The sequence below is a fragment of the Doryrhamphus excisus genome, chromosome 1 (genome assembly GCF_030265055.1).
Source record: "Doryrhamphus excisus isolate RoL2022-K1 chromosome 1, RoL_Dexc_1.0, whole genome shotgun sequence".
In the NCBI taxonomy this organism is placed as follows: Eukaryota; Metazoa; Chordata; class Actinopteri; order Syngnathiformes; family Syngnathidae; genus Doryrhamphus; species Doryrhamphus excisus.
The window spans coordinates 6,526,697-6,544,251 of NC_080466.1; the positions used below are offsets into that span (position 1 = coordinate 6,526,697).

Sequence of the window (17,555 nt, forward strand, 5' to 3'; positions counted from 1 at the left end):
AACCAAGTCCTGAGTCACTTCCAAAGTCATCAAAATTGTGATGTGGGTTTCTACTTACAAAACTACTACCAGTTTTTAGAGGACATTTTCTTCAAGCAGTGGTACAGAAAAAAAAGCCAGCATCTTGAAGATCGTGATTTTTATGCAGGACAATGCTTCATCGCATGCATCAAAGCACTCCACTGCATGGCTTGCATTTAAAGGCCTTGAAAGATGAAAGAATAATAACGTGGCCCCCTTCCTCACCTGACTTAGACCCTACTCGTGGGCTCTTCAAGTGAAAAAAACAAGTGAGGTGGGAAGTTGGAAAGATATTTTTCATTTACCGTAGTTGCCTAATAATTCTGTGCACAAATAATTAGTCCAGTGTATTAATAAAACTGCACCCATGACTCAAAATAAATCACAATGTCAGGAAATTTGCAGTGTTGTACATATTAATGTGCTGAAGCACTACGGAATGCAGCACAGTGTGTGTGCAGGCCCAACGGGGTAAAAATGTACATCATACCTCAGGGTGAAGTTAATAAAAGTACCTGATCAACAGCAGTCTGGCAAAACAACCATTAAGGCAATAAAAACAGTTTTAAAATCTAAGGAAAATAATATAGACCTTAAAATTAACTTAGTATTATAATACTATCTATTGTAATATACAGTACATGCATTGTGTAGCAATAACAATAAAAATACAAATAAAATGTACAGGTATCTGACTCTTTCTAATAACCAATATATGTAAGAGCCAGGAGCAAGACAAAGATCAATCACAACCATGGCTCATATATACGTAAAACACCTCCTCCTGAGCTACTTCCTACCTTATCGTGGTAGAGGAGTTAACAGTTTACAGCTCCTAGATGAGGGACAAGACAAAACGTAACTCAAATTGACCCCTATGATGAGTAAAACTGGATCAAGATTTTCATAGCCTAGATGTGGATTACCTGGTGGCCAGGTCTACAACAATGGGTACAGATCGAAGAGGGAACTTGGGTCCCTGCACAAATGAGCTCACCACTCATGGGAGGGGGGCGAAAGGGGTCGGGGGGCAACCAAAGGTAAGGGACTTTGGTGGTCCCATCCGAGGTTTCTGCAGCCAAGGACCGCCATTGGTAAATGGAATGTGGAACAAACTCACCTCAATGCTCAATGGCTCTGGAACCAGTCCTCTCAAGAGGTACTGCCAACAGTGAGAGGAAATTATTGTTTTTAACCTGGTAAACAAGAGAGTTGTTTCCCTCTGCCTTTGGGTGGGGGCACTGCTTCTGACTGTTGTTTGTGCTTAAGCACCAAATAACCCATCCATGCATTTTCTATGCCGCTTATCCTCACTGGGGTGGTGGGTATGCTGGAGCCTATCCCAGCTGTCTTCGGAAGAGAGGCGGACTGGTTGCCAGCCAATGGCAGGGCACATATAGACAAACAACCATACTCTCCGTAGTGTGGCTGGGCACTTCCTTAGAGGTGAGGAGCCGGATGAGATGCATCTGGTCAGGATGCTTCCCAAACGACTCTCTAAGGAGGTGTTTCAAGGCACGTCTGCCTGATGGGAGGTCACAGAGAAGACTCAGGACACATTGGAGAGACTATGTCTCTTAGCTGGCATGGGAATGTCTCGGGATCCGCCGGGAGGAGCTGGACAAAATAGCCGGGGAGAGACAAGACTGGGCTTTTCTGCAGGCTGCCACCCCTGAGACCTAACCTCGGACAAGCGGAGGAAGATGGATGGATGGATAAAACACCTCTTTTAGTAGTCCATTTTTGGGGAAAAGACAAAATCATATTTTCGATATAAGTGAAATGATAACCGGTAGATTGCAATAAATTAATACCTACACTCACAATATAAGACATATTTTTGAGAAAAGTAGGTAATACTGTATCTCCTACCTGGTCTTAAAGTCTAAATAGGAGCTTTTAATTAATTTGATGGTTAAAGTATATGTGTAACATAGAAATGCAGCATTATTTAAACATCATTGATTCTACCATAGACTATGTTGATACATTTTAACCACAAAAAAGTCTTTATATTGAAAACAGAAAGCAAAATTATTGGTTAGAGTTTCTGGAGACCACTTTGAATCTTCTCTGTCATCGCCTCATTTTTCTTTTTAAAAAGATTTTTCAGCTTCAAGGATTTCCTGCTTTTTTCTTTATCTTTGTTTCTGTCATCTTTAGCTTCAGAAGAGGTGGATGGAGGGGTTTGGAAGGTAACTCTGGCCGGTGTAAGTGTTGACTCAGACTCTGCCGGAAGCCTGGGGAAGCACTGGGGGAGATTAGGAGTCGAGGCAGAAAGGTTCATTGGGGTTGCTGCTATGGAGTTGCAGGACTTCTCCAGGATTCCATCGTAAACGAGTTGGCTCAGTGGGCCGACAGCAAAAATATCAACCGATGACTTTGATGGCACTTGGGAGGTCACTGTAAGGTCTGGCTGCTGAGTTTCACCTGGGACTGAGTTTGTGTCCGATTCCTCTGACTCCCCCTTCACTACCCGTTGCCACTGTGTTTCCATAGGTGATTCAACTCTATCCCTGGAGATTCTTCCTGTAGGTGTGTCTTGTCCGACTTCATCTTCTCTTGACGTTTGTGTTGTTCTCTTTCTGGGAGGTACCTCGCGTTCCTCTTTATATATTCTTTTACTGATTGATGGTTCTGAACCCAACTCTGCTGAAGATGTGTGAGCCATACATTCTTCTGGTTCCTCTCTGGGTAAAGTCTTCATAGAAGCTGTATCTACACAACACTCACCTTGAGAGCTCTTCCTTGAGTGAGTTACCTCAAACATCTTATCTTTGGCTATTCCCCGGAGAGAGGAATCAAGCTTCCGAGCTCCTCCGTCCAAAGACATTCCCATTGAATCTCTTGCAATCCTTCTTGATAGTAAGTCAAAAGGAAACTCAGAACCCTCTAGTGCCATCTTTCTTGAGACACTGTCTATTGAAGCCCCCATCATACCTTTGGATAACTTCTTATGCCTAAAATCTGATGCTTCTACTTCATTCCAAAGAATCTTTCTGACATCCAGTGGTAAATCACTCCGATCTCTGGGAACACACCTTGAAGGATTGTCTAGAACTTCCTCCATTGGTCCTCGGTCTACTTTCCGTGAGGAATATTCTGAATCAAATTCATTAGATGAGACCTTTCGAATGCTAAAATCCTCTGGAACTTCGCTCCTATCTCTGGATGATTTCCTTGGTGGAGCCTCCAATACAGATTCATCTTTTGACATCATTGGAGGAGAATTTTCTACAGAACTGTCCAAACCTTCTTTCACTATCTTCCTTTCAAGACTTTCAAGTTCTGCCATATAAATCTTGCGACTTGGAGATTCAATATCAGCTTCCACTTCCTTATTCAAAGGCATTGCTGCTGTAGAGCTCTCTGCAAGCAGCTCCGTTTCATCATGATAGAGCCTGTGAGAGGAGCCCTCAGCAGTGGGACATGGGCACGTTTTGCTATGAGGAGGTGAAGTCGTATAGTCTGAATCTGAGAATCTTTCCTGGGAGTCTCTATCGATGAATAAGAAAAAATGACAGAAGAAATCAAAGCTTAAGAAGATTATATAAAACTAACACTGTCAGAGACTTACTGTTTCTTTATCGTTTTACGGAAGAGTCCGTCATCTTCATCAAAACAAGAGTAAGGAGCTCGAATCTGAATGAGAAGGTCGGGGTCTGCTGAGATCATGGGGGTTGGTGGTTGTGTAATGCCATGACGGCGTGTTCGGCGTATAGTGGAAGCCCGTGTTCGAGGAGAACGCTTAAGTGGAGCACCTGTGCCAAATGTAAATCAATCAGAAACATAAACAAAGTCAAAATTATTTTACAAAAGAAAGACTCTAATCAAAATGACTGAAGTTTCTTTGGTCGTGACTTAACAGTCACTTTGGCAAAGATTCGCAATTTAATAAATGTCAAAGCCAAACTCTAATCATAGTTACAGGGCTGTTTCTGGGGGAAATGTTATGGGCTGTCCAAATGGAAACATTTTCATGTCAAAGTATTTTACGGTTTCAGTCTTCTATCCACACGGAAATGGTGATCTGGGTTCCCTGAAACTGTATCTTTTTCAGAAAGGCTTTCAAAGTGGGAACATTTTAAAATGCTGGCTTGTCCATGCTGTGTAGACTTTCTGAAAATGATGACATCAGCTCTGCGTCACCATCACGTGACCAGAATTGACAAGCTTGACATGCCAACATATCTGAATATTTCAACTGGCATGACTCACCCCTCTTGATATTTAGTCTTATACTCCAAAATGACAATTCTACTTTTTTGTCAGTCTAAACAAGCTGAAGACAGACTTACGTACATGCATTCTTTCTTTCTGAATTTTGACCAAAGCATGTCAGAGAAACCTAGTAACTGCCCCTTTTTAAAAAAAAATCTGCATTTAACCCACCACTGTACAGCACAAGAGGAACTGTGGAGAGAATTAATACCATGGAGAACCCACAGAAAAAAAGGTCCCTAAACTGGTTGTTCAGAGTGGTCAAAGCCAGAATGGAACAATACATAGTTTTCTCTCTAAACACAGTTATGCCATGCCTAACTTACCTGGAATTTGTGAAAGTATTGCGGCTGGAGACTCTTCCAACAGATCCTCGATGGACCCATGAACAGAGGTGTGGCACAAACAAGATGACTGAGGTAATCGAGGCAAACCCAGAGTGATTGAATCCGAATACAGCTGAGCGGTGAGGTTCGTAAGGCCGGGATTCCTGATGACAGGGAAGCCGCAGATGCGTTCGATTTGTTGCCAGCGATGGAGCCGCTCCCGTAGGCATGCTGTTACCTCTGACAAAGCATTCCTAGTGGACAAAGAGATGTTAAATGCAGAGCATTACACATTTGCTTTAGTAAACTTGAACAAATCAGTGTGACTTACTTTGCCTCCAGGATCTTGTGGTCTACCTGGTCTAAAGAAGAACTGTGGGCCACATGGAGAGTCCCAAGAACAGAGCTTCTCTTCTTCTTAATCCTTTCTGCCTAAAATGAAGCATATCGTTTTTTTTTACTGCACTCACCATTAGGTCTTTCCACATGTTTTTTTTTCTTGTGTCACCTCTTCTTTGGCCGTCGCAAGCTGCAATTCAGCACTGTGCTTCTTGACGTTGTAGTACTGGACCTCTACTTCATGTGTCAACTGCAGCCACTGCTGAAGGGCTTCTGAGGCAGTCCAACTGGCCTGCATGTCCTTCTCAGCCTGCTTCAATGCCCCGCGGACCTGGGACAATAGTATGTTGGTCAGTTTTAAATGATTTGCGAAAAACTGATTCATGAAGATATGTAAATGTATGTACCTGCACAAGTTCTTCCTCTGCATATCGGAGACGGCTAAGCTCACTGACGGCTCCCTGCCTCAACTCCTGCAGGCGGTGGGCTTCCTCTTGTGCACCCATGATCTCATCCCTCATCTTCTCCTCCAGGTTTTGTTTCTCCTCTGCCACATTGCGTTTCTCCTCCTGGGCTCGCTCCAATCTGAGGTTGAGCAAAAATAATCAATCAATTCAATCAATGCAGACTACGTCATTTGCCGTGAATCTTTACTGTTCCTGCAGGTCTAGCAGGCTTTGTTCAGCTCTTTGCAGACTCTCCAGATCCTTCATCATCTTGGTGATGTGGATCTTGCTGGCTTTGTTCTGGGCCTGAGCAAACCAGCATCCCCCAACTCCCATCACCACGGATACAATTAGCAGCAGGTCCTTCATGTAATTGTGAGGGGGGCCTGTGAGCAGAAGGGTGAGATTAAAACGTCTTTTTCATGTGTCATTGATACTAAGTGGTTTTCTTCTTTGCCGCTCCGTAGTCATCAATATCATGTTAAATGAAGCATTATCTGGCGTTAATGTTCCATGAATAGTAATTCAAATTAGCACCCTGGAGTCTTCAGCACATTGATCCAGAAATTTATAGTTTAGGATTTGCTAAATTCCTGGGAGCTGTCTGAGAGCGAAGACTCAATTGATGCATGTCAGTACTTGTCCTTCAATTACTGAGCAAATTTGGAGAAACTTTATAATAATGCCAGAAAGAAGTGTTCAAGATGGGCTCTTACGTGTTGGTGGTCCAAACAGGACTACATCAAGAGCTTTGATGTTGAGCTTTTGTTTGTCTCTCTGGTCCTGAACTCTCAGGTGGCTGCTCAGGAAGGATGGCTCATTGGCTGCAATTCTACAAAAAAAAAGTTAGTGTTGATTATGTATTTACAGCCACGTGCTTGGGAGCAGAATATTTTTCACCTTGGCAGTGTATTTCCATTGACTTTGAAATCTTTAAAGTTTCTCTCATACTGCGGCAACTCAACAAACTCTCTGAGCCAGCGGATGACATCGTCCTGGGTCCAATTATGGACTGTGAAGTGAGATACACAAGCGACACATGCTGAAGCTGTACATCTTTAGAAAGGACATCATACAATATGGCTGTGGACAAACACCTTCAGAGGACTTCCAGCCTTTCCATAGCTCCTCTACTGTTATGTGCTGGTCCTCCCTGTGCAGGTTGCTATGTTTGTTGGTCTGCTGCTGCTTCATGTCTTCAATAATGAACTGCAAGAGATAAAGGACTGACTTATTCACTCATTCATTTTCTACCACTTATCCCTACTAGGGTCGCGGGTGTGCTGGAGCCTATCCCAGCTGTCTTCAGGCAAGAGGCGGAGTACACCCTGGACTGGTCGGCAGCCAATCACAGGGCACATAGACAAACAACCATTCACACTCACATTCATACCTATGGACAATTTGGAGTCGCCAATTAACCTAGCATGTTTTTGGAATGTGGGAGGAAACCGGAGTACCCGGAGAAAACCCACACATGCAGGGGAAAACATGCAAACTCCACACAGAGATGGCCGAGGGTGGAATTGAACTCGTTTCTCCTGGCTGCGAGGCCTGCGCGCTAACCACTCGGGTCACCGTGCAGCCCGGATTGACTTATATGATAAAAAACAGATTAGCAATAGGTGTATCATGAGATCTCATGTAACGGGATCTTGCGAGATTAAAACATGGTGAGATTTCTTGTTCAGAAAATAAAATAATGAATTAAAATAAAAATGATAAATGACAATTTCAATAATTTTGCCAGCCTCCATATGTATATTTCCATGTGCATGTGCACCTTGTTTCAGCAAATAGACGATTCATAGAACGACGATGAACAGAGTGAAACCAAGTCACACACTTTCACTCTGTGGAGCCTCAAAAGAGTGGAGCCTCATGAGGAGCAATGCAATAGCAGTAGAAATTATGAGGGGGAAAAAGATGCTTGCAAAGCTAAATGCAACAGCCATTTGGTTTGAAAAGTAAATACAAATGATATAGTGCAAAATGTGGTGCTTTCACAAAAAGCAACCGCAAAATAAATTCTGCTCTTTGATGAAGTTGAAAATCCAGCATGTCAAGAAATGCTACAAAAGTCCGACAGTATAAATTGCCTGTAAGAAAATATATGTCACAAACACCAATTCTGCAACATTACAGAGTCAAAGTTGACTGACTGAAGGAAATATTACATTATTATGATATATTATTATTACAACCACAATAATTGTTAATTGTCTTGTTAATTTGTGGTTATTGTCAATACTCTTTGTGAGTATTGTCACGTACAGACAACATGATGTCAAAATGTTGACACAGGCCTGCAACAATGCTCTAATAGACATTTTCCCATGATTTTTTTTTTCAAGGTCACAGAGTTTTTACCCCAAACGTTACCCCAAAATATTGGGTGCTGTATTTGTACTTGGATTTAAATTAAGAAGGAGTGGCTGTTATGAGGATGTATTTATAATGCATGCAGACACATGTGCGTGTGTGCAGCGTCTTGGAATGTAGGCTTGGCTGTAAACCAAAGCTTCATGATGACTGAAGACATCTTGGAACTGTGCTCTGATGAGCCTCAACAGCTCCGTCCCATGAAGTCTCTATGGCAACCGCAACCCGAGCCACTGTGTACTGTAGCTTAGAAGTGCATTCTGGAACGTGAAACGGCGTCGACTAATGTCCCATATGGCCGCATATTCTGAGAAGAACTCAAAACATGTATTAACTTCTGATATGGTTTAAAAAATTAACATAATGCTTGCAAAATAACACCATATTAAATGGTTGTAGACAGCTTAAGTTGCATCTGTTGCTCAGGTTGCATCCCATTAGAGCATGTCTAACAGTGCAAATTAAATTTGTCATTGCGCCAAAAGCAAAGTTAAGCTGTTGCTATCCTTGAAGTAACTTGAAGTAAATTTGACTCTTCAGCCAGAACACCTGTTGTAATGCTGATATTACCCTGCTTGTCTCCTCCATGCAAGAACATTACCTTACAGTAAACAAGAGCGAAGACAATTCAGGTAAATATTTCTCCAAGGGACAAAAATCGTACCTCCACGCTCTCCTCCACTTCAATCCCTCCATCCTTGTCATCGTCCATCATCTGATGGATGCTCTGCAGGGCCTCCAAGCTGAAACGATCAGCATCGCTCAAGCATGGTGGAGACACCACCATGCAGGGGTCTACATGAGGTGAACAAGCAAATATATTACACTCTATAGAGCTTCATGTATTAGTCACGGTAATGTATGCACAAAGTACATTTATGCAGTTATTATAGCAATCCTATGCAAGCAAACTGACTGACTTTGTTCATTTACAGTTATTTTCTTTTGGAACACTTTCTTTTTGGCATTCTTTTACCCTTATTTTGTACACATTTCTTTTCAACAAGAGAACAGGGTGTGGAATTTTTGCTGCATGTTTTGAATGGAAAAAGGCATTGGCATTGACATAATAAATGGCTGCTGTTTTGTGGTTGACCATGGACTATTATTAGTAATTTTCAGATAATGCTACATGAAATTAGATTAGATTACCTTCATACTGCATGTAGTCAGCCATGGCATGACCAGTACAACAGAGTTCTCCTCCCAGTCCATGTGGAAATGGTAAGGTTTTGGGTTCTTACTTTGTCCTTCTTCTAGTTTCGTAAGTTTAAAATAAGTAAACTGGAGAGGCTAAGTAGTTAGCTGCTATGCTAGAAGCGACCATCTTTTGTGTCTCTGCAGTGATCCCATAGCCCAGGAGTCAGCAACCCATGGCTCTAGAGCCACAGCCTCATTGTTGTGGCTCCCTTTGCAATATATAACACCCAAGTGGGTAAAATGCACGTCTTTGTAATTAAAGAGTAAAAAAAAAACTGTGTAAGACCATGAATGCATCCTGGCTGGATTCTGACTAGTGATTGGATGAGCACAAGGAAGGCAGGGGAAGCCAGTGTTTGGCTGCCTGTGTTGGTGGAGATGTGACAGACACGTATTCCCCCCCCAACGTGGTAAAGTAACCATCAATATTGCACCAGAGTAAACAAATCATGTACGTTTACAGTAATTGACACATGCATTTATGCAAGTTTAACTCCAATACTAGCAATCTGAACTACTTTGATCCCCCAAAATTCCCTCCAAATTTGACGGCCAAAACCGTGGGAGACTCATAATTCCATCAGCATGTGAGCTCATTACAGCTGTTGGTCACCAACTAAAAGAAACAGGCTGTCAATTGACTGTGCAACACATTTCTTCAGGCATCAGGTAGTGATGCTTCACCAAGATGATACCATGATAACCCTACTAGTTGGCATCCCTTACACATGCACACTCACTGCACTTTCTCTCCTCAGAGTTTTGTTTTAAACCTATGTTTTACGGCTGACTATCTTCTAGCAAATTCATCCTATATTCATGTAACATAATTGAAATGGTTTGAAAATAAAAACACAACTGAATGGCACCAACCAAGACAGTGATGAACACTGTCAGGCATGTGCTTGTAGATGTTTATCATTCTTCATTTTCCTTTTTTTTCATGTTTTACATCCACAAGCTGTGGATTTCAACAGATCATCGATTTTACAACAGATGAAAGCAACAATGTGAACATTTCTTTGGTGAATTATTCATTGTGAACAGCAGTGATCACTATTTGAAGGAATGTGGAACTTCACAAGACTACTAATGGCCGAGAAAAGTGACAAGGAGCTTCACTGTTATTCCAGTCATGTTAGTCAAGACCCATTTTTGTCTCTCTGACTCAGACTAGACTTGAGTGCTTCCGGGAGCCGATGGGATAAAGATTCAAAGGTCTGCCTCTTAAATTGCTGTATGAGCAATCGCCAAAGATATTGGAATAAAAGAAGCTTCAGGTTTTTAGACATACAAAACATTCCATTCATCTTTTCCTGTCTATCAGTTCAACACCGCCACCAAAGTAAAGGTAATGATCCCCTGGTTGTTGATGAAAGCTGCACTTTCCCTCTGCTGGATGCCTATGAAATATCAACAGTGTACGCAAAGACTTTGAAAACACTGTGCATGTTTGTGTGTGTCCATGTTGTCGGAGCACCATGTATTGATTTTAAAGCTGTTACAATTGGAATGGTAAGAGAAATTCTAAATAACAAACACAGCGGAATCACATGACGACAACAATGCATCCCACCAGTCATCTTCTGGATTTTTTTCCCTCATGTTTTCCAGTGCATAATGCATGAAAGCACAACTTCAGTGTAATTACAGAGTACTGTAATTAGTACATTATGCTTATATGACACCACAAAAGGTTTCATGCATTTGTCAACAATGGAGTAGGAAATCATGTTAAACGATTAGCCATGTTCTGAACACAAGAAATACACAATAAATTATGTTGTTTTTGTCGTGTTGTGTAGTCTCTGTGGTTAAATGTTGGCCGTGTCGTGCGATGCATACCTCCAGGATTGAATGCTACGCCTCCACTTGGGAAGGTGATGCCCTGCAGGTCAACAGCGCTTTGTGCAGCCGCCAAGAGAGCCATAGGAAAAATGAGGAACAAAAATAGCAAGAAGGGCAACATTGCGAGAAAAAATCCTGAAAAACACAAATGAAGCATAGGCTGTGAGATAACACAATGTTAATAAAGTACTTGACAGTGCCTAAAAATGATCAAAAAGCGACCCGGTAATTCCAGGAAAATATTTGATTGAGAATCCAGAAAGGAAATTAAAAAGTCAAAAATGGCTCATCTGGATCCATCACAAATAAAATCCTATGTGGTGACCCCAAAGCGGTCAAACATCTTTCTTTCAGAATGGATATTGAAGAGAACCCCTGATGTATACAAACATACAATCCTATTCCGTGCCAGTTGTCAGTCCAGTACTGCACTTCTTTTCTAATGACGCAAAGACCTCAATATGTCTGAGTCCCTCTCTTGCAACAGGGTCTCATCACATTATTAAGTTTCCTCACACCCCCCCCCCCTCCCAAATATGCACAGAGGTTTTTTAAAACATGTCCTACCCAGTTTGTTTCTACTATAACCTGCATATACAGATTTGAGTATTTTCCTGTTCGTTGTTTATGTTGTTTTGAGAATGCTGACTTAGTTGCTACATAATGCCCCCTCTGACACACATTTTAAACTTTAGCTTGGGATCATGACAGGAATAGCGTGATATGTCATGTCTTTGCCGGGCAGGACACTTGAGTGGTGCCATTTTCGCAGATCTTCAAACTATGCCCACGATGCCTCCATGTTTGTCGTACTGTATGTGTGTTTTCGTGCATGTTTTTTGAAATGTACCACACAAGCGCCCCACAGCAATCTGCCTGTTGAACTAAAATGATTATGCAGTGACATTAATAGCGCAAAGGACACAAACAGACTCACACCGCCTCTAACAGTAGCCTAAAAAAGTGTAAGGTTTCATTCCAGCAATCTGGCTGCCAGTTTAAAAATAGTGGCACAGCCTTGACCTCTAGCCTATGGAGCATGCCTAAGTGGCAAGTCCAATAAGGCCCCTACAAGATTGAACTAAGCAGCGCATTCTGCCTGCATTTTCTATAGTTCAAATCCAACAGAAGAAAAAAAAAACATACAAAAGACAGCTAAAGTGGCACTTGCAGGGCACATGATTAGGAACGCCTACATTGAGATCTAAGATCACAAATAATTCCTTTACAAAGATTACAGTGCTCAGTTTTGATTGATTCATTAAACAAGATGTAATGTTTAATATTGTGGCTGGAGTTTGCAGGGATTATACTGAGAGGTGTGTATAATATTTTGCCCTTCTTGACTCAAACAACATAACCAGATAACTTTCAACTAGGTAACAAAAGTGATCATACTATGCAAAATGATATGGCAAGCGATAGTCAAAACGTACCTCAACAAGCTTTTAAAATGTAATAGCAAAAAAGTGTAGCAGTATCTCGATTCATACAAAAAACTGTTGCTGTAAATTCACATATTTTGTTAGTTAAAAAAAGAAGATGAGCTTAGTGGTATAAAAGCTGTATACTGTATACTGCAATACAAATGTCATGAAACGGTGCAACTGAAAGGCACATTCTGGAGTGAGGATTTGTGTGGCAGGGTCACCATAGTCCACTAGATGGAGCTAAACAGTCATTTATTTTCCCCATCCACCCCCACAGTTGTTCTCCAATCAAGTGTTGTCAAAAGGTCCTCCTTGGAAACAAGCCTCCTTCATTTTATGTATTACTATGACAACACTGACACACTTGAGTCACTGCTGGTGTAAGAAACCTGGCCGTTGGTGAGTCCAGCGAATGAAGAAGAAGAAGGTGAAGATGAAGTCTGGGATGGTGAGGCGGTGCTGTGTGTCCTCAGAATGGCCTCCGCGACACTGCAGTGGGGACGCGGCCCTGGTTCCGATGTGTATGTGAAGGTGAGGGAGGTGGCGTAAATGATTCCATCATTACGGACCAGCGTAACAGGAACTTGTACGGGCTGTCTAACCCAGCGCCAGCCCTCCCTGAAGGCAGAAATGTCTGGTACCACGCACAGGATGCTCTCTCCGCATCTTAACAGATATATATGGAAGACAAACACGTTTGAATATTTTACGTTTACACAGCCTTACATCCAGCCTCTTTAGGTGTCACACACCTGTACATGGTGTCAGCCTCCACATCTCCAAACCACACTCTCAAGTTGGGGGTGAAGTTGTGACCTGTTATCTCTAACATGGCCACATCTCCTCCACCATTTAACTGTGTACATTCAAAGCAAAGGAAAAGGCATTTATAGATGAACCAAACATGCATTTTCCACTTTGAAAAGTGTGTGTATACCTGCAGACTCTCCACCACAGGAACAGGAGTGACGGGGGTGGTCACAGGGCCCATACCTTCATAGAACGTATACTCTGCCTTGTCAGTGCTGATAATGGTCCAACAGGCTCCGTCATTTATGATTTCTTTATTTGCTTCTTTGATGCACGGTGCAGCCTGATGAAATAAATATCAAAATAAGTATAATAACGCCAAACTAACAAACTCTCCAAAATGAACATTTTATTGCTGCTCATGCAGATATGTATTTGCATACCGCCTACACACTCACTTTCACTCACACACAAAAATACACCCACAGTGGAAACAAAATCAAGCTGTAATGTACTGACTTTATTACTGACTGTATTCTTGTGCATTACATGTATTTGTACCTTAAATATGAAAAATGGGGTCAACAAAGAGGAGGTCAACATTTATGGAAATATAGTATGTATACTTCTTGCACGTTCTCATAGAAACCCATACTTGCCCAAATTTTAGTAGTCCCCTGGCTGCTTACCTGGTACTGAATTATTCTATCTTGTGAGAGACAAAGGTACATCCGTTCTGTGTCTTTCAGGTAGAAAGCACACTTATGGAGCTGTGACACAGGGTCGTCTGCGTCCATCAATGCTGTCTGCTTGTCTACCTTGCGTATGGTCTGAGAAATTGAGGGAAAACACAACATTAATCAAACTGTGCAAGGGGTGGCCATTTAACTACACTTGCTTCATTGGACATGAAAGAATGTATTAAAGAAAAAAAACAATGTTGATGTAAATAGTGATTGTGATGTAAATGCAGTTTAAGGAAAGCATGTGCAATATTTTGGAGCACCTTCTGCATTTGAAAAAAACATGTGTTGAGGTTGAGGAAAGGGGAGCTCGGGGGGGTAGTTGAAGGTTGTAATGAAGGATTTGTGCACTGCAAAAAAACATTTTCTATACTAAGTGTATTGTATTGTTTTTTGCTTGTCTATTACTATTACTATATACTACTATATGCAGTATGCAGTAATAATGTATGTCTTTTGTGGCAATTTGTGACTTAAAAATAGGCTTTGTAAACAAAAAACAGTAATGTGAATTTGAGCCTCACTGTATATACCAGAAGAATTGAAGCGGTTACAACTTCTTTCATTTTAACTTTCTCTTCTGGCCAGATGTCACACTATTTTTTTTATATAATATATTTTTTTTATATATTATACTGTATGCAAAGAATAACTAGCATACCAGTCTCGGCAGTGCCATGCCAGTTACAGAGCACACCAGTTTGACGGTCTGGCCGTAGTGAATGTAGCCGTCTCGCACAGCAAACTCCTCCCCTTCTGACTCATCATCATCCACTTGAAAATGAGAAAACACAATACAGATGTGGGACACGAGAAGAGGCTACAGATCAACATGTGCAGAACAAAAACTGAACCAGAGCTAATTGTGGCAACTGAAAGTGTGTGACTCACAGAGGTGGATATAGAAGGCGCCCCACTGCAGGGAGCTGGCGTGAAAGTTTCCCCCCTCCACATGGAGATACCTGGTGCTGACTGTTTGCGATCGCAGGCGGTTAAATAAAGCTATCTTTGTTCCTGATGCAATGCACACTAATAAGAGAGAGAGAGGAACAGATGAGTAGAATGGTTTTATCACATTACTTCCGAAAAGAAAAAAAAAAAGCCAGGGAAAATGTGTGTCGACTCTTACAGTCTGCATTTTTCAAAGACTGCTTTTTCTTGGAAGGCTTGGAGATAACTTTGATTCTTTTGCTGAGGAAGACTCCGATGTTGGCGCTGTTTCCATACAGCATCTTCACAGACAGCATGAAGTGTTTCCTTTTGTCTGTGTCACTGATGTACAGCGTCTTAGCTGCGCAGAAATGCTAATGCAGGGAAGAAAAAAATGAAGTTGGTTGAGCGGAAGCGAAACATAAAGGGATCTTTCTAAAGCAAAAACTTCTATTTCCCAGGAGTGCTTCCCCAAAAAGGTACTTTCACTTGCCGCAACATCAAGTACCCCAGAACATTCTAACACGGTCCAATACCAAGATTTCAAGTGACAAATATTCTACATTTACCAAGATGCTCAGTTTTGACTGCTATTTATCAACAAAGCCCATTATCAGCACAGTAAAAGAGCTATTACAGTTTTTCTCTATTGGTTTGGCTCATTTCTTTAAACATAAATTACATTCTCAAAATAGTATGTACAAACCTCCAAACACTTGGCCACCTGTCACAACAGAAGTGAACTTACAGAAGTGTATGACATTCATTTAATCAAATTGCAAATGTAAAAATGGTAAATAAATATCACTTGTATAATGCTTTTTCACCTCCAAGACATGCAAAGTGATTTGACACTGTTAGCACATTTACCAATAGCAACTGGGGGTTCAGTAGCTTGCCCAAGGATACTTTGACATAATCATGGGAGGAATGAAACCGCAACCTTCAGGGTGGGAGACGACCACTGTAGCATGCCATGCTTCCCCTAATACTAATGCTAATGTCTTAGTATGTGTATCATTGTTAAGGTACATATTTGCAAATGATGAAGTACAGTTACAGTAGCTATAGTTAGCCTGCATTGAGCACAATTTCCAATTAAATAGATCTTGTTGATTTAAATGTGCATCAAATCTGGCCGTGCTGCAATTTCATCCAGCCCGCGGAACTGTTTGGAATATAACATTGAGGTGGCCCGCCTCAGGAACCTGGTAACTCAAAGCACATCCAGCGATCTGAGTAAATAGGCGATTTCAGCTTAATTTCATTGAAGTAGTCTTCACATACACAACAGTCTATTCAATAGTCAGAATTAATCAAACAATATGCTGTAATACCACGGATAGCATATATTAATGTCTTGAAACATTGGATGAATTGATTTGACAAGTAAAACTACTACACATGCTGTGATGTGGATGATAATCTATGACCAGACAGCAGTGTGAGGATGCTGAGGAGGGTGAGGATGCTGGCCAGGAGAGGGAGGGTGAGTACAGCAACCATTGAGGAAGTGTTTTATTTACAGCACTGTAGGGATCATATATTTGACCTAGATTCACTGTTTATATGTTTCTATTACAGTGTATCAGACCTTCTTAGATCGTGCAAATGATGTGTCTCCTAACCTTTCCCTCCAGATTGAGTTGTTGCATCTCCTGCTCACTGTTGCCAATCCCAATGAAAGCGCAGGTCTGGGATTCCTGCTCCGTGCAGCCCTCCTTCTCCATCCTCTCCATCTTCTTCTGCCACCCACTGCCCAGCAGATAGACACATGGTGGAGGGCAGAAAAACCTAAAAGGACAACAAAAGGTTTAACAAAAACATTCCTCCAATACTGTACCAATAGGAGTCCCATATATACACCTTTTCTCGTTGCCATAGGACTTCTGTGCAACTTTTGCATGGAGTATGAGGACTGTTTGATCATCTTTCTCCTTCAAATATGTCCTCATTGCTTCCCTGATAAGGAGGAAACACATTAACGCGTTGTACTATAAGTGGCTACTTCATAGAGCTAACCAAAACAAGCCAACTTAGCACTGTTGATTGAAGTACAACCTTCTTCAATTTTAGTCTTGTCTCGTTTAGTGTTTGATTGCAGTAAAATATTGGCATTAATGTGTGTTTTTTTTAATATGACTACCTTGTTAAACGCTGAGGCTGACATCGCTCTCCAAACTTCCTACAAAATAAACAGAGAGGAAAGAAATTGAGACATACCGACACAATGTACTACTAGTGAAAGCACACATTCGGTGGTAAGACCAAAACAAAACTTCATGGCATAGTTTGACACAATGAGTCCATATGCGACGGATCCCAAAGCAATGATGCTGACGTCTTGCTGGGTCAAAAAGTCAGGAGGGAACCAGCTTGAATATAGCGGAACAAAGTACCCTACACACGGGTGGAGAAAGCAACGAAAGTGCTACGAAGTCAACACTTACCCGGTAACAACGGGCGCCATTTTCCAAATAACGCCCCCCTTCCTCTCCCAACAATCGCGAGATCCCTCCCCCGGACACTGCACACTGAGGCGACTATCACCATTACCACCCGAATGACATTTTTGGAAGGGAGAGAACGGGTCACTTTCTGATGGTAGGAGGTCAAAAAGTGGCTAGGATAATTAAGAGAACCAAGAGTGGGAGGTGGGAGAGGCGACAAGGAGCCAAAACAACGGGCGTGGGAAAGTTGTAAAGTCGCGCGAGAACATGAAAATTCTCACAACAAACACGAATGGAACCTGACCTATGGTATCGCGAGATCGACGGGAGCTCTCGCTTCAGTTTTTTCTTTCTCAAGGACGTTCCAATCTAGACTAGGTTCCCACGCTGTGCTGTGCAATGAAGGAAGCAGTAAATTTTAATACTTCACATACGCTGTCTGACCAGAGAGTAACAACATGCGATAATA

At 41.7% G+C, this 17,555-nt stretch overlaps 2 protein-coding genes across 2 annotated transcripts; both read right to left on the minus strand.

Annotated features, from left to right (window-relative positions):
* Positions 1-674: 674 nt before the first annotated feature.
* Positions 675-11,216, minus strand: LOC131126062 (stromal interaction molecule 2-like). The gene is made up of 12 exons (XM_058068226.1): positions 10,781-11,216; positions 8,400-8,530; positions 6,451-6,562; positions 6,254-6,365; positions 6,070-6,185; positions 5,562-5,739; positions 5,315-5,492; positions 5,077-5,238; positions 4,900-5,000; positions 4,569-4,822; positions 3,599-3,782; positions 675-3,518 (listed from the first exon to the last, which is right to left on the minus strand). Exons 1-12 carry the CDS (start codon positions 10,938-10,940, stop codon positions 2,063-2,065), a joined length of 3,144 nt encoding a protein of 1,047 aa, XP_057924209.1. The 5' UTR covers positions 10,941-11,216; the 3' UTR covers positions 675-2,062.
* Positions 11,217-11,443: 227 nt separating this feature from the next.
* LOC131126082 (recombining binding protein suppressor of hairless-like) lies at positions 11,444-17,322 on the minus strand. Its single transcript, XM_058068259.1, has 11 exons — positions 17,087-17,322; positions 16,783-16,821; positions 16,503-16,598; positions 16,265-16,430; positions 14,836-15,010; positions 14,598-14,735; positions 14,368-14,480; positions 13,653-13,793; positions 13,151-13,306; positions 12,966-13,069; positions 11,444-12,879 (listed from the first exon to the last, which is right to left on the minus strand). The coding sequence occupies exons 1-11, from the start codon at positions 17,104-17,106 to the stop codon at positions 12,558-12,560; spliced, it is 1,470 nt and encodes a 489-aa protein (XP_057924242.1). The 5' UTR covers positions 17,107-17,322; the 3' UTR covers positions 11,444-12,557.
* Positions 17,323-17,555: the final 233 nt, after the last annotated feature.

Excerpts from the sequence above, each read along its gene's own strand:
- LOC131126062 (XM_058068226.1), bottom strand. The coding sequence starts at position 10,940 with ATGCTTCATTTGTGTTTTTCAGGATTTTTTCTCGCAATGTTGCCCTTC. Across the intron at positions 6,366-6,450 it reads AGGCTGGAAGTCCTCTGAAG|TCCATAATTGGACCCAGGAC; the intron begins GTGTTTGTCCAC and ends CTCACTTCACAG. Across the intron at positions 4,823-4,899 it reads CACAAGATCCTGGAGGCAAA|GAATGCTTTGTCAGAGGTAA; the intron begins GTAAGTCACACT and ends TTTGTCCACTAG.
- LOC131126082 (XM_058068259.1), bottom strand. The coding sequence starts at position 17,106 with ATGGCGCCCGTTGTTACCGG. Across the intron at positions 15,011-16,264 it reads AACTCAATCTGGAGGGAAAG|CATTTCTGCGCAGCTAAGAC; the intron begins GTTAGGAGACAC and ends TCCCTGCATTAG. Across the intron at positions 13,307-13,652 it reads ATAGAATAATTCAGTACCAG|GCTGCACCGTGCATCAAAGA; the intron begins GTAAGCAGCCAG and ends TTATTTCATCAG.